Here is an 18,859-nt window from a genome sequence, read left to right as displayed (position 1 = left end):
TCACTTACATTCCAGTATAAATATCATTGTGGCAGCTTTTGGGGTGCTAACATGACCTTTGTACAGCAGGAGAACTACTACGGCGATACTACACAGAGCTCCAAAATTTTTTTATTCGAAATTGCCAGAGGAACTTGAAGTTTATGCTCGTGAGGTTTACACCCACCAGCTAAAAACTCTGGGACACCTGCTGAATGAACAAAGTGACTTTGCACAAAGTAATTATTGTATTACAGTGTTTTGAGCATAAATCTAACAATAAATAGGGACTCAAAGGACCTTTTTTTTTAAAAAAAAGAAAAAAAAGGGGGGGGGGGGGGCCTAATGAACTTTTGAAGGATCAACAGAGAAATGAAAGACAAGACATCAATAAATTTCTTTTTAATGGACAATCCTACCAAATGAGCCAGATGAGAGATTATATAAAAAAGAAAGAACAACAAAAATTTGCAAATACAGTACACTCTTCATTATACTTTAATTCTTTATTGCTAATGTGTTGTTCATCTTTCTGAGGCATCTTCAGAATAATATATACACATAGCGTAGTCTTAGGGTTTGAATATTTTGACTTCATAGTTTCATTTATACACATCAGCACACATAACTATTGTTCTGAAGATGACCAAAAAGGGTGAAACATGTTGGCAGTACATAAATAAATAGCAATCAAGGCTGTTTTTAATTTGAAAACCATTATCACAGCTGCTGGCTTCAGCCAGTGTTGAGTGGGAGAATATCTACACAACAAAAGTATTACACCATTTGCAATTAGGTAATGTAAGAAAGTAACTTTTTTAAATAGTCACTTTGACAGAGTACAACTTCCATCTCATTTACTATTTTATTTAATTTTTTATCATTTTTTATACATTGTAATACTAGAACTGTGAATCAAATAGAAACTAAAATTATAAATCAAAATTAAATAGTCTTGGTATCACCATCGTATTTAAATATAAGAGATTTGGGCAATTACAAAGGTACAGTTTACTCTTTCTTACTGCAGGATGATGTTTTCCTTGTTTTTCATTTAATGTCTTCTGAAATGGATCTGATTTTTTGGCTTCTCCACTTTAATTTTTTTAACTCCAGCTAGCATACCTTGGGCTGGAGAGATTTCTTTATAATCTTTACATTTAATTCCTTCTTCAATGCACTTAGTGGCTTCTTCAAGCACTTGATTAGCAGCTTTTCCTTGGATTTCCTTTTCCTTATTTTTCTGCAATAAAGTTTTTGACAATTCTTTCAAATCAGTAGCAGCTTTAACCTTCAGCTTTTCTGTGCTTTTTCCGAATGCTCAACATCTTTTCTTTTCCTTTTTTTTTCTTTTCTTTTTTTTTCTTTTTTCTTCTAAGTATCTTTTGTATGCATTTCTAGCCAACAGTAACAGGATGCAAGTGGGCCTGATGGTTGTATAATTTCATACCAGAAAAAATGTTGAACCTCAAATTCAAACCTTGTTTACTCATGTTTACCTGATCACTCATTAAAACATGCCCACAAAGAGAAAATCCTCTTTCTACTGAAGCACTACCATAAGACAAACAAAATTGCTTTTACAACTTTTGTTACAGTGGGATATTTTACAAAGTTTACGTTCTAATTTGGAGCTTATTTGTAAGACTGAATATAATTAAATTAAATATGTTGAGCACTTCAATTATGTACAAACAGTCTAGTAAATTCTCCCTAACAGAACTAGGATGACAAGGGTCACTACGTCTTAGTGAGACTGTACAGTACACATTAAAATTGTAAATGAAGACTCGCTGACTGACTCTCAGCCATATTCTGAAATTTTACTAACTTTTTTTTCCATGAAAATGCATATCCTATCTGTTTTGTTGATCTCATTTGTACCACCATTTGCCAATTACTACACAATGTAACTGTACTATGGTGTTATTACACCCACAGAAGCTTTCACTGCAATGAGAGTAGCCCAAATGTCACCAACTTTGAATAGTTAAAATTTATGATTTGGTTTGTTAACTTAAATTCACTTTCATTAACTGCATGAACAGTGACGATTCTGCAAATAGGTGGATATTAAAATTTGTTTTTAGTGCATTTACTAAGTCCTATGAACACCAACTTAACAACTGCCATTTGTTGTTACAGCACTACCGCTCTCCAGTATAACACTGTTGAGTGCAAGTGATTCATAATTTTAGTCCAAGTCTAGTGATACATCACAACTTATCTTATCGATTCGATTTTCGGTATGGTGTGGGCTGACAAAAAGAACAGTTTTAAAAGTTCAAAGATCCCTGCTCTTAAGGGTTCTCATACAGTGTAAGAATTCCTGGAAAAAATTATGTTTTTAAATCTGCAGTATCTCACATTGTCTGTGAGCTACAAGTTCAAAATTATTTGTTAACTTTATTTTCAATTATTTTCCTGGCATTACACCACTAAACTTGGGGAAAAGTACTCGCATAACATGTCATATGCAAATCTCATCTTTACTCCTAATCATTAAAAAAATATCTTATGACACAATGCTAATCCAAAAGTAATTACTATACCAATTAATTCTTTTGAGTGTGATTATCATAATCTTTCATAGCCATAGCTAACAACATACTTTTCCAGCAGCTTTCCAAAGTGCTGTTATTTTTTTGCTAATATAATGGTTGTGGCACACCTACGAAATTCAGTGTGGCACAACTGGCACATACAGTGACCGAGAATGACGCAGTACTGCAGTATTGAATGTTTCTGATCACAACCAAAATTAGTAGTACATTTCTCAGTGGCTAGCCACACATTCTGTCTCTGATGGATATTTGATGGTAAAAAAAAAATGGAGTGTATGTCACACAAAAGTATCTGGCACTGCACAGCAGCACTGTCTCCCCATATGTTACCTTGCCCCACGACCATCAATGTCCTCCTACCATTACTCCCTGTGGTTCCCTCAACAGGGGATTTACTTTATGTGCAAGAGCTGAAAGAAACCAAAATGCTGGGGAAAAAAAAAAGAGTTAAGGCCAGTTGTAATATGAAAGATGCCTCAATTAAGCTTCACTGAGGTTATTAAAATTAAAAGAAAACGACTTTCGGGATCAAATTTTAAAAAAGTACCTTTTGGTACTTTAGGAAAAAACGAACTTCAGGGACCAATGGGATGTCTGCTAAATACTCTGTTGTGAAATTTTGTTCTGGCTTTTATCATCTCACGGTATTGGGGTAGTATGAGAAGCTCTGCCATATGCCCGCTGTGGCAGTCCACCATCTGCTGACAGCGTTGAAATTGACATAATAGGGGAAACTGCAGCGTGACACTACATTCAGGCTGGCACTTATGCAGCTACTTCTACAATGGTCTACTTGAAAGAGAAGAGGCTCAAATGGCTCTGAGCACTATGGGACTCAACATCTTAGGTCATAAGTCCCCTAGAACTTAGAACTACTTAAACCTAACTAACCTAAGGACATCACACACACCCATGCCCGAGGCAGGATTCGAACCTGCGACCGTAGCAGTCCCGCGGTTCCCGACTGCAGCGCCAGAACCGCACGGCCACCGCAGCCGGCGAAAGGGATAAAATGTGTTTGTAAATCCTCATTAATGTTTTCTGTATAATTCTTTGGAATGATTTATATATTATTATTTCAGTATTATACTTTAAACCTGCAATTACCTGTAAAAGGCACTCTTTTAACACTACAGGCATTCTACACCAACAAAGACAGCACACAATTAAGTCTTTCGTATATGACAGTGCAACTGATAACTTCCCTTAAGATTGGCTATTCTCTAACTACAAGATATGGCACTATTACGAAAAGGATAGGTGCTATTCACCATACAGTGGAGATACTGAGTCGCAGATGGGCACAACAAAGAGACAGTCACAATATAAGCTTTCGGCCAACCAGGCCTTTGTCAAAAAGTAAATGACACACACACACACACACACACACACACACACACACACACACACACACACACACAGCTGCAGTCTCTGGCAGGGCTTCAGCTGCCAAAGACAGCAGTCGTGTGTGAGAGGTGTGTGTGTGTGTGTGTGTGTGTGTGGGGGGGGGGGGGGGTGTATTTTTGACAAAGGGCAAAGGACTTGTTGACCGAAAGCTTATAATGTGACAGTCTTTGTTGTGCTTATCTGTGACTCAGCATCTCTGCTATATGGTGAGTAGCAACTACCCTTTTCATGATATTGTTATACTCCTTCCTGGATTTTCCATTGTAAGATATGGCATATAGAAATGCACGATATCACAGTGATGTATACTAATAAAATTCTCTCTAGCTTCCTGATGCGCCAATTAGTTTAAAATCCACAAGTTTTCGGAAGAGAACGTCTTGGCCATTGTCAAGTGGCAATTTCCTTCTTCTGGTTGCTGCTGCCTTTGTGATGTCACTGGAGCTCGCTCCAGCACAATACATGTCAATTTTTTCACTGCGCATCCACATGACAGTCACCACTTGACAATGGCCAAGGAGTACTTGATCAAAAGCTCATGAATTTTAAACCGTTTGAGCAGGTGGAAGCTCAAAAAACTTTTATCGAGGTATGGCAGGTCATACAACTTCTGTATTGTAATCAGGTAGAAAAAAGCTTGAGCTTTGTAATATTGCAAACACAGGAATAGAGCCCAATTGTAATTTATTTCTACTGCTCAACAGATTTGACGGTGGGAGATATTGCCTAAAACTTGTCATTTTGAAATAAAAACAGCAATCTACAGGCAAAACATGAGCCTATTTTGTATAACATTGTGTACAAGTACATTCAGTTTTGGTTGTGAAATGTCTCAAAGTACACAATCTATTAACACCCAATCAGCAAGGATTCAGAAAATATAATTTTTGTGAAAGACAACTGGCTCTTTATTCATGCGAAGTTTTGGTTGTGAAATGTCTCAAAGTACACAATCTATTAACACCCAATCAGCAAGGATTCAGAAAATATAATTTTTGTGAAAGACAACTGGCTCTTTATTCATGCGAAGTAATGGGTGCTATAAACAGGGAGGTCTCACGTCGATTCCGTACATCTAGACTTCCAAAAAGGGTTTTGATACTGTTCCTTACATGTAGCTTATAATCAATTTGCACACCTATGGAATATTGTCTCAGCTGTGCAACTGGATTCATGATTTCCTGTCAGTAAGGTCATAGTGGCTATTGCGTGACGAGAATTCATCTGTACTCCATTCATCATAAGAATAAACCTGATCCAAACAAACACAAATGCGATGATTGGTCAGAAGCTGTAGCACAAGTAGAGTGGTGTTGTAACGCTCTTGAAAGTAGGCTCTACTTATGTATTAAATATATGTTATAACGTCAAGTTTAACACATATATTTCAGAACGACACAACACATATAAGTCACAGAGTAAGTTGATAAGCAAGACATGTGCACACATTAGCATTCGAGTGAGCACCGAGTCCCAGTCTAGCGGCCGCTGCTCGGCTGGCCGCTTAGGTGGCGCAGCTGCTGCATGGCTGGCAGACAGCGCCGCACGTAGAGGACGCGCGGCGGCACTCTGAATGATCGGCGAGTCACAACACTTTTCCTCCCTTTGAAATTGTTGCACTGGTCCTGATGGAGGTGTCCTGGAGATGGCTAACGTCCATAGGCGTTGTTTGACTCGCCGTAAAGTCTCGAGGAGGAGGCTTCCCGTACGGACGGAAGTGTCCCCGATGATAACAGGTCGAGATGACAGGAGACGTAGGGGTCGAATCTGCTGAGGCCCCATGCACCAATCTGCCTGTTGCAGCAAGTCCAGTTGATATGACAGGAGACATGGGCGATATGTCAGTGTCCGTTGGAGGAGGAGGCGAGTAGATTTGGTCTGACAGAGGATGGTCATCCGGTTCCTGCATGGGCACGTCTCCTGGTGGTGTCCGTTCTTGTGCTGGCATCGCGATGACGGTGAGAGGGCTGCATTGTGAGTATTGAGAGACGCCAAGATCCCGAGCGTCAGGCAGAGCCGAAGGTGGTGTAGTGGCATTCGGAACAGGCGTTGCCGGCACACGAGGCCGAAGCTGGTCCGAATGACGCACTGCAACACCCGTGTCCATCTGGATTTCATACAGGCATCGGCCACAGTGTCGTAAGATGCGGCCCGGGCTCCATTTTGGCCGCCTGCCATATCCCCCTACCCAGACGAGGTCGTCGGCGGTGAACCGGCCAAGTGAAGGCACCCGCGGCCATGAGGTGGAAGGACGCAGAAGATGAAGTAGCGTGCGGGGCTGTCGGCCATGTAAGAGCTCCGCCGGGCTGTGGTCGCCCATGGGGTTGAAACGGTAAGACGCCAGAAACTGGAGAAGCGCATCATCAGCAGCAGAAGAAGTCAGAAGTTTCCGCATCTGAGCCTTAAATGTGCGGACCAGTCGTTCAGCCTCACCGTTGGATTGTGGATGGAAAGGCGGGGCCGTGACATGCATAACGCCGTGATGAGCACAAAAATCCGCAAAGTCGGAAGAGGCAAATTGCGGACCATTATCAGTAACAAGAGTAGAGGGGAGACCTTCCAATGAAAAAATGCGGGCGAGAGCACTGGTGGTTGCCGCGGTGGTAGGTGACGTGCAACGGACAATGAAAGCAAAGTTAGAGTAGGCGTCCATTACGAGGAGTCAATAAGTACCTAAAAAGGGCCCCGCAAAGTCAGCATGAATGCGCTCCCAGGGCTTCTCAGGCGAAGGCCACGGGGACAAAGATGACTTCGAGGCAGCGGCCTGTGACGCACAAGGGCCACAGGCAGTGACCATGTGTGCTATTTCTGAGTCGATGCCAGGCCAGTACACATGACGGCACGCCAGAGATTTTGTGCGAGAGACGCCCCAGTGCCCTTGGTGAAGGAGGCGCAAGACAGAAGCACGCAAAGACGCAGGTACCACAACACGCGGTGAAGCATTTTCAGTGGAGAGGAGGATAACACCATCCCTAGCCATGAGGCGGTAGCGCAAAGCGTAGTAGTTCCGCAACGGAGCAGAAGTCTTAGCAGACGGGTGATGTGGCCAACCCTTCTGAATACAGCGTAAAACCCGGGAGAGGGTAGGGTCAGAACCCGTAGCAGCCACCAGCCTGTCCCCAGTGATGGGGAACCCGTCCACAACCTGCTGCTCGGCAACATCCAGGTGGAAACACAAAAGTTCGTCCCTATCGAATGCCAGATCGGGACCCATGGGAAGGTGAGAGAGAGCATCAGCATTCACATGTTGAGCCATTGGCTGGAAATGAATCTCATAATTGAAACGAGACAAGTAAAGAGCCCAACGCTGGAGGCGGTGTGCAGCCTTGTCGGGAAGGGACGTTGATGGATGAAACAAGGAAACAAGTGGTTTGTGATCCGTAACAAGATGAAATTTTGAGCAATAGAGAAAAACACCAAACTTATGAAGAGCATAAATAATGGCCAAAGCTTCTTTTTCAATTTGAGAATACTTTTGTTGGGCATCTATGAGCGTTTTGGAGGCGTAAGCAATGGGTTGTTCCGAACCGTCAGAAAAACGGTGCGCAAGGACTGCACCGACCCCGTATTGAGAGGCGTCTGTGGCAAGAACAAGATGTTGGCCAGGTCGATAAGTAGCCAGGCACGGGGCCTGTTTCAGCATAGTCTTCAATTTCTGGAAAGCCGCATCGCATGACGCGAACCAGTGAAAAAGCACGTTTTTATGCAACAGGCGATGCAACGGCTGAGCCACTGAAGCTGCAGACCGTAAAAACTTGCGATAGTATGCTATTTTCCCCAAGAAGGCCTGCAGTTCCTTAACATATGTAGGGCGAGGAAGGGCATCGATCGCAGCGACAGTTTGCTGAAGCGGACGAATACCATCCCAAGAGAGTTGAAACCCCAAGTACGTGATAGATGCCTGAAAAAATTGTGATTTCTGAAGATTACACTTAAGACCAGCAGTCTGTAAGACATGAAAAAGTGTGCAGAGATTTTGAAGATGTTCTTCAGTGGTGGAGCCAGTGACAACAATGTCGTCCATGTAATTGATACACCTAGGGACAGGGAGCAATAATTGTTCCAAGAATCGCTGAAAGAGAGCAGGGGCGCTAGCAACCCCGAATTGCAAGCATTGGTATTGATAGAGGCCAAAAGGCGTGTTAAGGACCAGAAACTGCCGGGAAGCAGCGTCGAGAGGAAGTCGTTGATTAGCTTCCGACAGGTCAATTTTAGAATAATACTGGCCTCCAGCAAGTTTAGTGAACAGTTCTTCAGGACGGGGCATAGGGAAAGTGTCTATGAGGCATTGAGCATTTACAGTGGCTTTGAAATCGCCACAGAGACGAATATCACCATTTGGCTTAGCAACGACAACGATAGGAGAGGACCACTCACTGGAAGTGACAAGAAGCAAGACCCCCGAAGTAGTGAGACGATCCAACTCCCGTTTTACCCGATCACTAAGGGCCACAGGAATGGGCCAAGCTCAAAAAAACTTAGGCCGAGCAGTGGGTTTGAGAGTGATATGAGCTTCAAAGTCGTTTGCACGGCCTAACCCAGGAGAAAAACGGGACGAAAATGTCGTCGACAAGGAATCCAGTTGAGCACAAGGAATAGCATCAGAGACAATAATGACAGAGTCACCTATGAAGAACCCTAAAACGCGAAGGGCATCGAAACCAAAAAGATTCTCTGCGTTACTCTGGTCGACCACAAATATGGGGACAGTGCGAACGACGGATTTTTAACATAACTCAGCATTAAACTGTCCCAAGAGAGAAATCTTCTGTTTATTGTACGTCCGTAATTGCCGAGTAACAGGTGACAGGAGTGGAGAACCCAACTGAAGATACGTCTGAGAATTAATTATAGTGGCAGCAGAACCGGTATCCACCTGCATGCAAACATCTCGACCAAGGATTTGGACAGTAAGGAATAACTTCCCTGAAAGGCAAGAAGTGCAATTGACAGACAACACAGAATCAGAATCAGCGTCATGTTCATGAACATCATGTATGCGGTCGGATTTGCAAACGGAAGACACAAGACCTTTCTTTTTGCAATTGTGACACACAGCCCAACATTGGGGACAATCCTCGCGTGGATGTTTCATAAAAAACCGCAGACATGAAGGAAGTTGCCGGGGATTTTGCTGCAGTTTCTTAGCGGGTTGTTTACGGTTAGGCTGAGGCTGCGCGTGGGAGCGCACTGCAGCCACGTCGGCCGGCGGGGACGCGCCGCGTGCGTCGTCAACAGCGCACAGAGGTTGTATTTCCCCGACATCACCCCACGCCTCTATTTGCGCCCCAGCAGCGCGAGAAATTTCAAAAGACTGCGCAATGGAGAGAACTTCATCTAGAGTCGGATTTGCCAACTGAAAGGCACGTTGCCGAACTTCTTTGTCGGGCGCAGACCGAATAATAGCATCCCGTACCATGGAATCGGCATAGGATTCTTTGTGAACGTCAGTAACAAATTGACACTTTCGACTGAGGCCGTGAAGTTCAGCAGCCCTAGCACGATATGATTGATGTGGCTGTTTTTGATACCGATAAAAGGCAACACCAGAGGCTACCACATGCGTTTGCTTTTGAAAATTGACAGACAGAAGTGAGCACACTTCAGCAAAGGACAAAGACGCAGGATCCTTCAAAGGAGTCAATTGTGACAACTACTGATACATTTGAGGTGAAATCCAGGAAAGGAACAGAGACTTACATGGTTGTTCGTCCGTGACATGAAATGCCAAGAAGTGCTGTCGAAGACGTTTTTCATAATCAGACCAGTCTTCTGCCGTCTCGTCGGAAGGAGGAAAAGGAGGTATAGCCAACGACGAGAAACGCCCCGCATTTGACGCCGCGACGAAATCGTGAATTGCTGCTGTTAGAAGCGTTTGCTGTTCAAGGAGATTTTGCAATAGTTGCTTGACAGTAGCCATGGAAACCTGTGGGTCTACGGTGAAAAGGAAAAAATCCCATCCTCGTCGCCAATTGTTATAACGTCAAGTTTAACACCTATATTTCAGAACGACGCGACACATATAAGTCACAGAGTAAGTTGACAAGCAAGACATGTGTACACATTAGCATTCGAATGAGCACTGAGTCCCAGTCTAGCGGCGGCTGCTCGGCTGGCCGCTTAGGTGGCGCAGCTGCTGCATGGCTGGCAGACAACGGCGCACGTAGAGGACGTGCGTAATTGCGCGGCGGCGCTTTGAATGATCGGCTAGTCACAACAATATATTATTACTAAGTTACATTAAATTAAACTTAAATAATTTCAAATGTGTTAACAGCTATCAACGTTTTTCTTAATCATGCTTTGGCTACGTAGTTTTTATGTCAAAGATCGTGTACAGTCACAGCCTCTGCAGTGTTGTGCTCTGATTGTCGCACTGTAAACATGGAGTATGAAAATGGTTGAGGCTGCTTCCTGCTCTGTAGCAGAACACAGTTAAAATGTGCAGAGAAATAGGTTGTTCTTAACATTTCTCATAATATTATAGAGATAATAGGCTTTGAAGTTTTCTAGAGACTTTATTATATACAATTCTGACACAAATACAAATTGGATGCATAGCGGAATTGGTAGCATAACAAATTGGTAACCAAGGGAAGTTCACAGTTCACTGGTTCAAGCCTCACCTGTGTCAAAGTTTTTTTCTCGTTCAATTCGAAATGCCTACACCTCATAACTGTAAAATTCATCATCATTTTTTTGTGAATAATGCATGTCTTCTTGTTTTTAATTACATATTGCATGTGCTATTCCTGTTTTCATTTCAAATATAAATTCTCAATTATTGATATTTTATGAAAGACTGCTAATAAAGGTTGCTTACATTAACAAAACATAACAATTTAATTTTAAAGGCAAAAATGAAAAACCATTATTTTGCACCACAGATGTAGATATGTTTCGAAGAAACACGAAAACAATCATTTTCACAGCGTAGATCACACCGTACAAATGCTGCATTTTTACATTTGCCACTGTAGCATTACAATATGAACCTAACAGAACTGATCTGGAGCCAAGTTAAGGGATTTGGCCCGAGAAAAAACAAGACCGTTAAGCTGCCAGATGTACTGGGGCTAACGCACACAGCTTTTTCACGTGTCACTGCCATACGGTGGCAGGATATAGAACAGCATGTCATAAAAGAGGAGGAGAAAATGCAGTGCCTGGGTGGTTTTATAGAGTCTGTTGTTGATTGATTCATTATCAACGTAGCAGATGGCAGTTCCAGAACTGAAATGTATTTCTCAGATTTGGATAAGATAAGAGCTAAGAGATTACCAGGCAGCTGACTGTAATTAATATCTTCAGTGGCTTCAGTATTCAACAGTATGGTGAAATCCCTGCAGTATGCTTTTGTATCACACATAGCTCGTTCAGAAAAATTACCCTGTGTTTAAGTTAGGAATTTTCATCACTCTTGTTTGTAATTAGAATATGTCAGATGAGAATGAGAGCATTTTATGCTTTACATCCAGTCATCTAAGAAGCGTGCAGTAGTTTTGCCAAATATCATTTCATTCTCTTTAAAAATTAAATTACACTCAAAGCTACATTGTTTCTTTGCTGTCTCTTTTTACATCTGAACAGATTATAGTGCAGAAATTATACCTGGTTCACCAAGCTGTTCTTAATTTTTGTAAACAATTTAGGATACAATCGCAGCAGTCCTGAGATTGTTTGCAGATGATGCTGTCATTTATTGCATAGTAAAGTCATTAGATGATCAAAATGAACTGCAAAATGTAGACAAGATATCTGCGTGATGTGAAACTGCTAATTGACCCCGTACAACAAACAGTGAGAGATCTTCCACATACCTAGTGAAATCTGTTAAAATACAGGTACACATTAAATCACACAAGGCTGGTTGTCAAAAAATTACGAACACCTTAAATTAGTACCATTGCAAAGAAAATGTTGTGGCGAAGGCGAATCAAAGAAGTGTTTTATTGGCAGAGCACTAAAAACGTGCAAGAAATCTACTAAAGAGACTGCCTTCTGTAAGCTTGTCGATTCTGTTCTGCTGTACTGCTGTGAGGTATAGTATCCTTACCAGATAAGATTTTTGGAGGACACCGAAGAAGTTCAAAGAAGGGCAGCTTGTTTTATACTACCACAAAATAAGGAAAGGAGTACTCTACCCCAGCAGTTCAGAGACACATGTACCCTGTGCAGACGAGTATTGTCCTGTTGCATTAGAGTAAAGACATGAGGATGCTGGATGTCTGATGTACCATAGTATTGTCACTACCAGCTATGACCTGAGGTCACACCTGATGGTTCCCCACACTGTGACACAGGGAATGAAAACCACTGAGCCTCTCTAAAATATTGGATGAATAAGGCATCTCCCCAGGCTGCTGCTACACCTGCTGATGATGCTCATCCGATAGAAGTGCAGAGGCGTTATTCATTGCTGAACACTATGTGACACCAGTCATCAGCAATCCACATTTCTTCTCAGTGACACAACCACTCTAAATGCAGCCACTTGTGTTTTGGTGTTAACAGCAGCTGCTATATGGGATGGTAATTCCAAAATTTCTGGCTGCTGCCAGTCTCTGACCAAAGGTGTGTGATAACACAGAATGTTGCAGAGACTACATTACTTGTCCTCGGACGGCAAGCATTGATATTAAGGGGTTACGATGTACTTGGTGCACAATACAGTGTTCCCACCTTGTGGTGGTTGGATATGGTCAATTGGAACCACGACAAATAGTATACCCACCCTCATGTTTCTATGCAGTCACATATCGAGCCACTGCGACATCCAAACGTCCCACAAATCTGCACTGCACAACTCTACCAGCCAGCTAAATGAAGACCCACAATGAGGCCCCTTTCAAACTCTGCCAGGCTCTGGTAATGCTATCTCTCACGAGTATGTAGCATCACTGTGTTCTTCATAGTGATCAATCAATGTCTGACACTGTTAACAACCTTTATGTACCCTACAAGGCTTGGTAACAACACTGATCATCAACAACACTAACACACTCTGTTGGCTGTTCTACGTGATACAGAAAATTGCAACTCTAATCACTTACGTAACTGCCGTTGGTATGTATGGGTACAAAGTCACATTTACATCCGATGTAGTCTTCTTGACGATTCACTTTTTTTTTATAGGCAGTGCACATTAAAAAGTATTGGGAAGAAGCATCAGTTAGCCTAGCTCCTGTACTTCCCGTAACTGGCGCTACCAACCTTATGACAACTATTTTGCCCAAATAAAACTTCACATCACCCTTCCCACATAATAGGAACTGCTGACGATAATTTCCTGCTGTGTATCCTTTTTTGAGCCACTGAATGATTCTTGGAAATTAATTAAGCCTTCACACGTTGGAAAACATACAAAATACTTCTGCAACCCATTCTCAAGATGGCTTGCGGAGTATGGATGTAGATGTAGATGCACTTGAGTAACTGGGTTCCCCACCAGGTTGGAGTAATGGAAGATATTGAACTAATTCAGAAGCATGCTCCTAAATTTGTTACCAGTTGGTTTGACTGGAACAAAAGTGTTAAGGAATTGGAATCATTGGAAAGAAGAAGACAAACTTTTTGGAAAACACTACTGAACACGTTTTAGGGAACCAATACGTATGACAGAGTGCAAAACAGCTCCCGTATCTCAAATTACTGTATAAAATAATGCCAATTAGCAGTGATACAGAGGCACACAGGCAATTATTTTTGCTTCACTCCATCTCTGAGTGGAACAGGAAAAGGAATGACTACCAATGGTAGAAAGCACCCCACCCTTCCTCCGTACACTATGCAATGGCTTGCACAGTATGGATATACAAGGCGTCAACACAGTTCCAAGGTGGTTTTCACTTACCACTGTACTGGTATTACATAACAAACATATTCAAACAATGGAAATTCCAGGTAGAAATATCAACAATGGAGGAAGAGGTAGATTGCTACTTACCATAAAGATAATATGCTAAGTTGCAGATGGGCATAGGCACACTGGGCCAAGCTGCCAGAGTAGGCGGTCATATGTGTGTCAGGTGTGCTCGCTCGTGTGAATAACTGGGGTGTGTTTCTCTTTTTACGATGAAGGTTGAGACCAAAAGCTTATGTGTAAGTGTCTTTTAATTGTGCCTGCCTGCAACTTAGCATGTTATCTTTTCCTACACTGTTAATAACAAACACATTAACACAAAAATTACAGAACGGATAAACGATGATGATTGAAGACATACCTTTGGCGTTAGTTTTTTGGCAGAAGTAATGACCTCATAAAAGCCTTTCCTCCATAATAATTCTTCTGTCTTGCGACCATATTGCAAAGGCTGTGCAAATATTATTCTCTCACACAATTCCTTCAGCCTGCTTTGCTTCAGCAGTAGGCTTGATGTAAACAAATCACCCACCTCCTCTGCTAAGCTGCGTCCATCATCCAGCTGCCTTGCTACCTCCGTAACAGTCCTGCAATAAAACAGGTTAACATTAAGCATAGAAAGGCAGCAACACCGCTTACTTCTCATTATTCTACAGCTTCCCATATTAAAACCAAATTGGACCTACACACAAATTTCAGTTTGGAGAAGTACATTAGCAAACCTTCTGGTATCATGTACTTATAATCTAGCCCGATGAATCTGTTACACCTCTGAAGAGCAGAAATTATGCTGACATGGCAGAGATAAGGTAAAATAATGCATATGAAGGCGGAAATTATTTAAAGAATGGAGAAGACAAAGAAATAAATACATATTTTCACTTAGAAGAGACTATTATGAATGTGACACTTTACAGCCCAGTAGTAGTAGTAGTAGTAGTAGTAGTTGTTGTTGTTGTTCTGTCTTCATTCTGAAGACTGGTTTGATGCAGCTCTCCACTAGTCCATCCAGCGAAAGTCTCTCTGTCTCCGACAAGAAGAGGCCCCCACTGGTGGGCTTGACTTTTTGAAACAAACAAGTACATGGTGATGTAGGTCAAGACCCCAGGTATCACACCCTGCTGCCATTCACCCTGGTGGGTCCTTGTTTGCGAATACATGATGAAAAAAATTTCAGAATTTTGTGTGTCGCTCAATATTGTTAAAAAAGATGTATTACACAGACAGGTTGTGTGGTGTAATTGATAGCTTCACATTCATGAGGTTTGGGGTTCGAATGTCACCAGGTGCATTATTTTTTTTATTTTGAAATCTTCATTGAAATTACTCTGATCATTATTTTTATCCAATTAATGACCATTATTTTTATTCAATTAATTTGTTTAAATGTAAATTTTTATTTCTGTTCCTTTGTCACATAATTTAATCATGTATGAACATTTTCATTTGCTTCATTTGTTTCTTTGTATCATTCTTTTTCCCATTCCAAGTCGAAACAGACAATATAAAGGAAACATGAAGAAGTTCATTTTTCAATTTTCTCAATTGTGCTCCTTGAAAAGAATGTCGCCTTCCCTTCAGTGATTCCCACAAAGCATCTTAATAACACTTGTGCGTTGTTTGAACCTACTGATAACAAATGTAGCAGCCTGCCTCTGAATTACTTTGATGTCTCCCTTTTACCTGACTTGGTGCAGATCCCAAACACTCTAACGGTTCTCAACAATGGGTCACACTAGGGTCCTATATTGGATGTCCTTTACATGTGAACCTCACTTTCCTAAAATTCTCCTGATAATTTTAAACGACCATGTGCCTTCCCTACTACAATGCTTACATGATTGTTCCATTTCACTTTGCTCTTAGGCCTAGATATTTAATCGACATGACTGTGAAAGGCATCACAGTACCAACGCTGTATTCGAACATTTGAGTTTCTTTTTCCTATTCTTTTGTGTTAGCTTACATTTTTTTACATTTAGAGCTAGTTTGCACTCACCACACTGACTAGAAATTTTGTCTAAGTCATCTCGTATCCTACTATGGTCTCTCAATTTTGACACCTTTCCATACACAATAGCATCCTCAGCAAGCAACTGCAGCTTGTTGCCCTCCCTGCCTGCCAGATCATTTGTATGTACAGAAAATAACAGGAGTCTTATCACACTTCCCTGGGGCACTCTTGACGATACATCTGTCCCTGCCGAACACTCACCATCAAGGAAGTCTTTGAGCCACTCATGTATTTCGGAATCAAGTCCGTACACTTGTATCTTCATTAACAGTTGGCAGTGTGGCGCTGTGTCAAATGCTTTACCGAAATGTGGGACTATGGAATCTGCCAGTTGCACTTCATTCATAGTTTACAGGATATCATGCGAGTGATGCTTTCTAAAACTGTGCTGATTTGTGGACAGAAGCTCTCAAGGAAATTTATTGTATTCAAACAGATAATATCTTCAAGGATTCTTTCACCACTCTTATATAAAGGAATCACCTGGAGCTTTTTCCAGACAGTTGGCACTTTGCGCTCAGCAATGGATTCACAATAAATGCGAGCTAAGTAAGTGGACAATGCTGTACAGTTCTCTTCGTAAAACTGGACTGGCATGCCAACAAAATATGGCGCCTTATTTGCTTTCAACTCTTTCAGTCATTTCTCTAAGCTGGGGATGCTTATTAAAATGTCCTCCATACAGGACTCTGTGGGATGGTCAAACGACGTTATATTTATACAATTACTGCATGAACGATTTCTTAAATGCAAAATTTAAAACTTCTGCTTTACTTCTGCTATCTTCTACTCCTGTATCAGTCTGACCAATGAGTGACTGGATAGGTGACTTCAACACACTTAGTGATTTTACATATGACCACAATTTTATTGGGTTCTTAGCAAGATCTTTTGCTAATGTATGATGGTGGTAGTTATTGTGAGCTTCACTATCAAACTGAAATTTGACCTAAAGAGAGACAATATTATTGTCAACTGCAATGAACACACCCCCTCCTATGACGTCTAATCTGTCTTTTCGATATATGTTCCATGAATCACTGAATACCTCAAGAGCCTTCTACTTTTGGTTTCAGTCAGCTCTCAGTCCCAAGAAAAATCTGAGTGTGAGAAGTTTCCTGGAGGACAGAAAATTTGGGAACTTTGTTACGAATACAATTTACTGATAATTTTTTTTTTTACACTTGAAGTGTCTTTGCTCTGAATACAAGTTGTCTGGTGAGTGTTCATCAGAGGAACTCAAACGACTGCCTAGCCTAAAAAAAAAACCACCACGTGCAATTCACAAGTACTCTGCTACCTGAGTAGCTGTTTTCTTTGTGTAGTGCACCCCTGACCTATCAGGTCAAGGGGAGTCCTACAACTCCCCACCCAATAAAGCAGATCCAGAAACCTGCAGCCAAGAGCATCACAGACTCAACTAAGCCTTCAGTTGAGCCCTCCACTCAGCTCCAAACCAAGGGCCATGACTGACTCTGGAAACAATGCTGCAAACTGCAAGCTCTACTAACACCCCAGGTGTGAGGTCTGCAGCCTTCACCACCTCTGCCAGCTGCCTGGATGAACTGAGGCTGGCTTTAGAACCCAAGCAATAGGTGTCATTGGTCCGACATGAGCCACAACTTGCAGACATCTGCATCCTGCATGCTCGATAACAGCAGGCAAGGCCTCCTCCACATCTCGGATGAGGGGTTCCAGCAGACATACAGAGTGCACACTGATATTCTGGCACTGAATGCCTTGCACCCAAGGGCCTCCATAACACACCTAACATTGGAGCTCCCAATAACTAGTAAACCCCTCTCCAGTTGCGCCTGCTCGAACCCTGCTGAAGGGGTGACCCCCTGTCCACTCAAACAGCAGATAGGCGAGGCCACACGACTAGCCTCTACATTGTCCGTACGCCTCAAGCAAGGCAGATGTATTATCATCCACCACTCAACCCCTGTGAGGGCAGGTCCACCGCATCGGATACAATAGGAGGTGCTTCACCAGCAGAGCCTGTGAGAGAAGAAAGCTTCTCTGGTGAAGCCCAAAGTGGGAAAAGAACGGTATATCCAATAACAAATCCTCACAGTTAGCATAAAGCATAGTGCTTACAATATTGATACTCTTCAGTGGAAACCAGAGAATAATTAATAATTAGAGAACAAATGTTTTTAAGAACAGTTTACAAAAGATGGCCTACGATAAAACTTATAATGAATCCCAAGTACAGTTTAGAGCAAGAATAAAATAATGTGTAACCTTTCGCTCTTCCCCGTTTCTCTTTTTTTGTATAAGTCAGAGTTTTTGTGCTTTTTTATTTTTTCAGACAAATGTACAGGATCCCAAACACACTTGTTGTACACTTTTTTGTTAAATTTCACTTTTAGTAACAGTTATTTGACTTCATCACTTTCTCAATCAACGATAGGCTTTTCTATCAGTATATCTATAACTTATACTGACGCGTAATCTAATTTTACCATACAGTGAGTTAATTGGCATATCTAAGGCTTGTGCTACCATCTAGTGAGATTTATGGCAATCGAATTGGGATAAAAGTCTGTATCAGTATGCTACCACCTGGTGGCACTGATGTAAACGTGTAGTTGTGTGGTAAGGACTAGCTGTGCATGCCAAGAGCTACGCACGTTGTTCATCAAATCTGTATGTATCTGACCCATAAGGCAGTTATGTCACGCCAGTTGCACATGCACAAAAGCTCATTAAAATGTACACAACTGAAGATGTGCTCCTGACCCTGATATCAAGTTTCAAGTTGGGCAGAGTCTACTGGAGTGGCAATGTAGTATAGCATGGTAGATTTAGTGCTGTGTATTTCAGATCTATGTTACGTTTAACAGTATTCAAAGAAAAATAACCAATAAATCCGCAATGCGACAAAAGTTAGGGTGCTCACATGTTCTTACATAGCAACCGCCACTGAGACTGCTCCGTCATTTGCAACTGGTAATGGAAGAGTATATTAACCAGCAACAGGTCTTGAAGGGCCAACTGTACCGACTGACCGCTGTGTCATCCTCAGCC

At 41.9% G+C, this 18,859-nt stretch overlaps 1 protein-coding gene across 1 annotated transcript in view; it reads right to left on the bottom strand.

Annotated features, from left to right (window-relative positions):
• The window catches only part of LOC124622143 (protein SMG5), a 276,199-nt gene that overhangs the window by 234,013 nt on the left and 23,327 nt on the right, over positions 1-18,859 (bottom strand). The window contains exon 2 of the mRNA XM_047147775.1: positions 14,174-14,399. Coding sequence (XP_047003731.1) covers positions 14,174-14,399 — 226 coding nt within the window. The remainder of the gene's footprint in view (positions 1-14,173; positions 14,400-18,859) is intronic.

Source organism: Schistocerca americana, chromosome 7, assembly GCF_021461395.2.
Source record: "Schistocerca americana isolate TAMUIC-IGC-003095 chromosome 7, iqSchAmer2.1, whole genome shotgun sequence".
In the NCBI taxonomy this organism is placed as follows: domain Eukaryota; kingdom Metazoa; phylum Arthropoda; class Insecta; order Orthoptera; family Acrididae; genus Schistocerca; species Schistocerca americana.
Note: the sequence above shows the minus strand (reverse complement) of the source record. Positions and strands in the feature narration are given on the sequence as shown.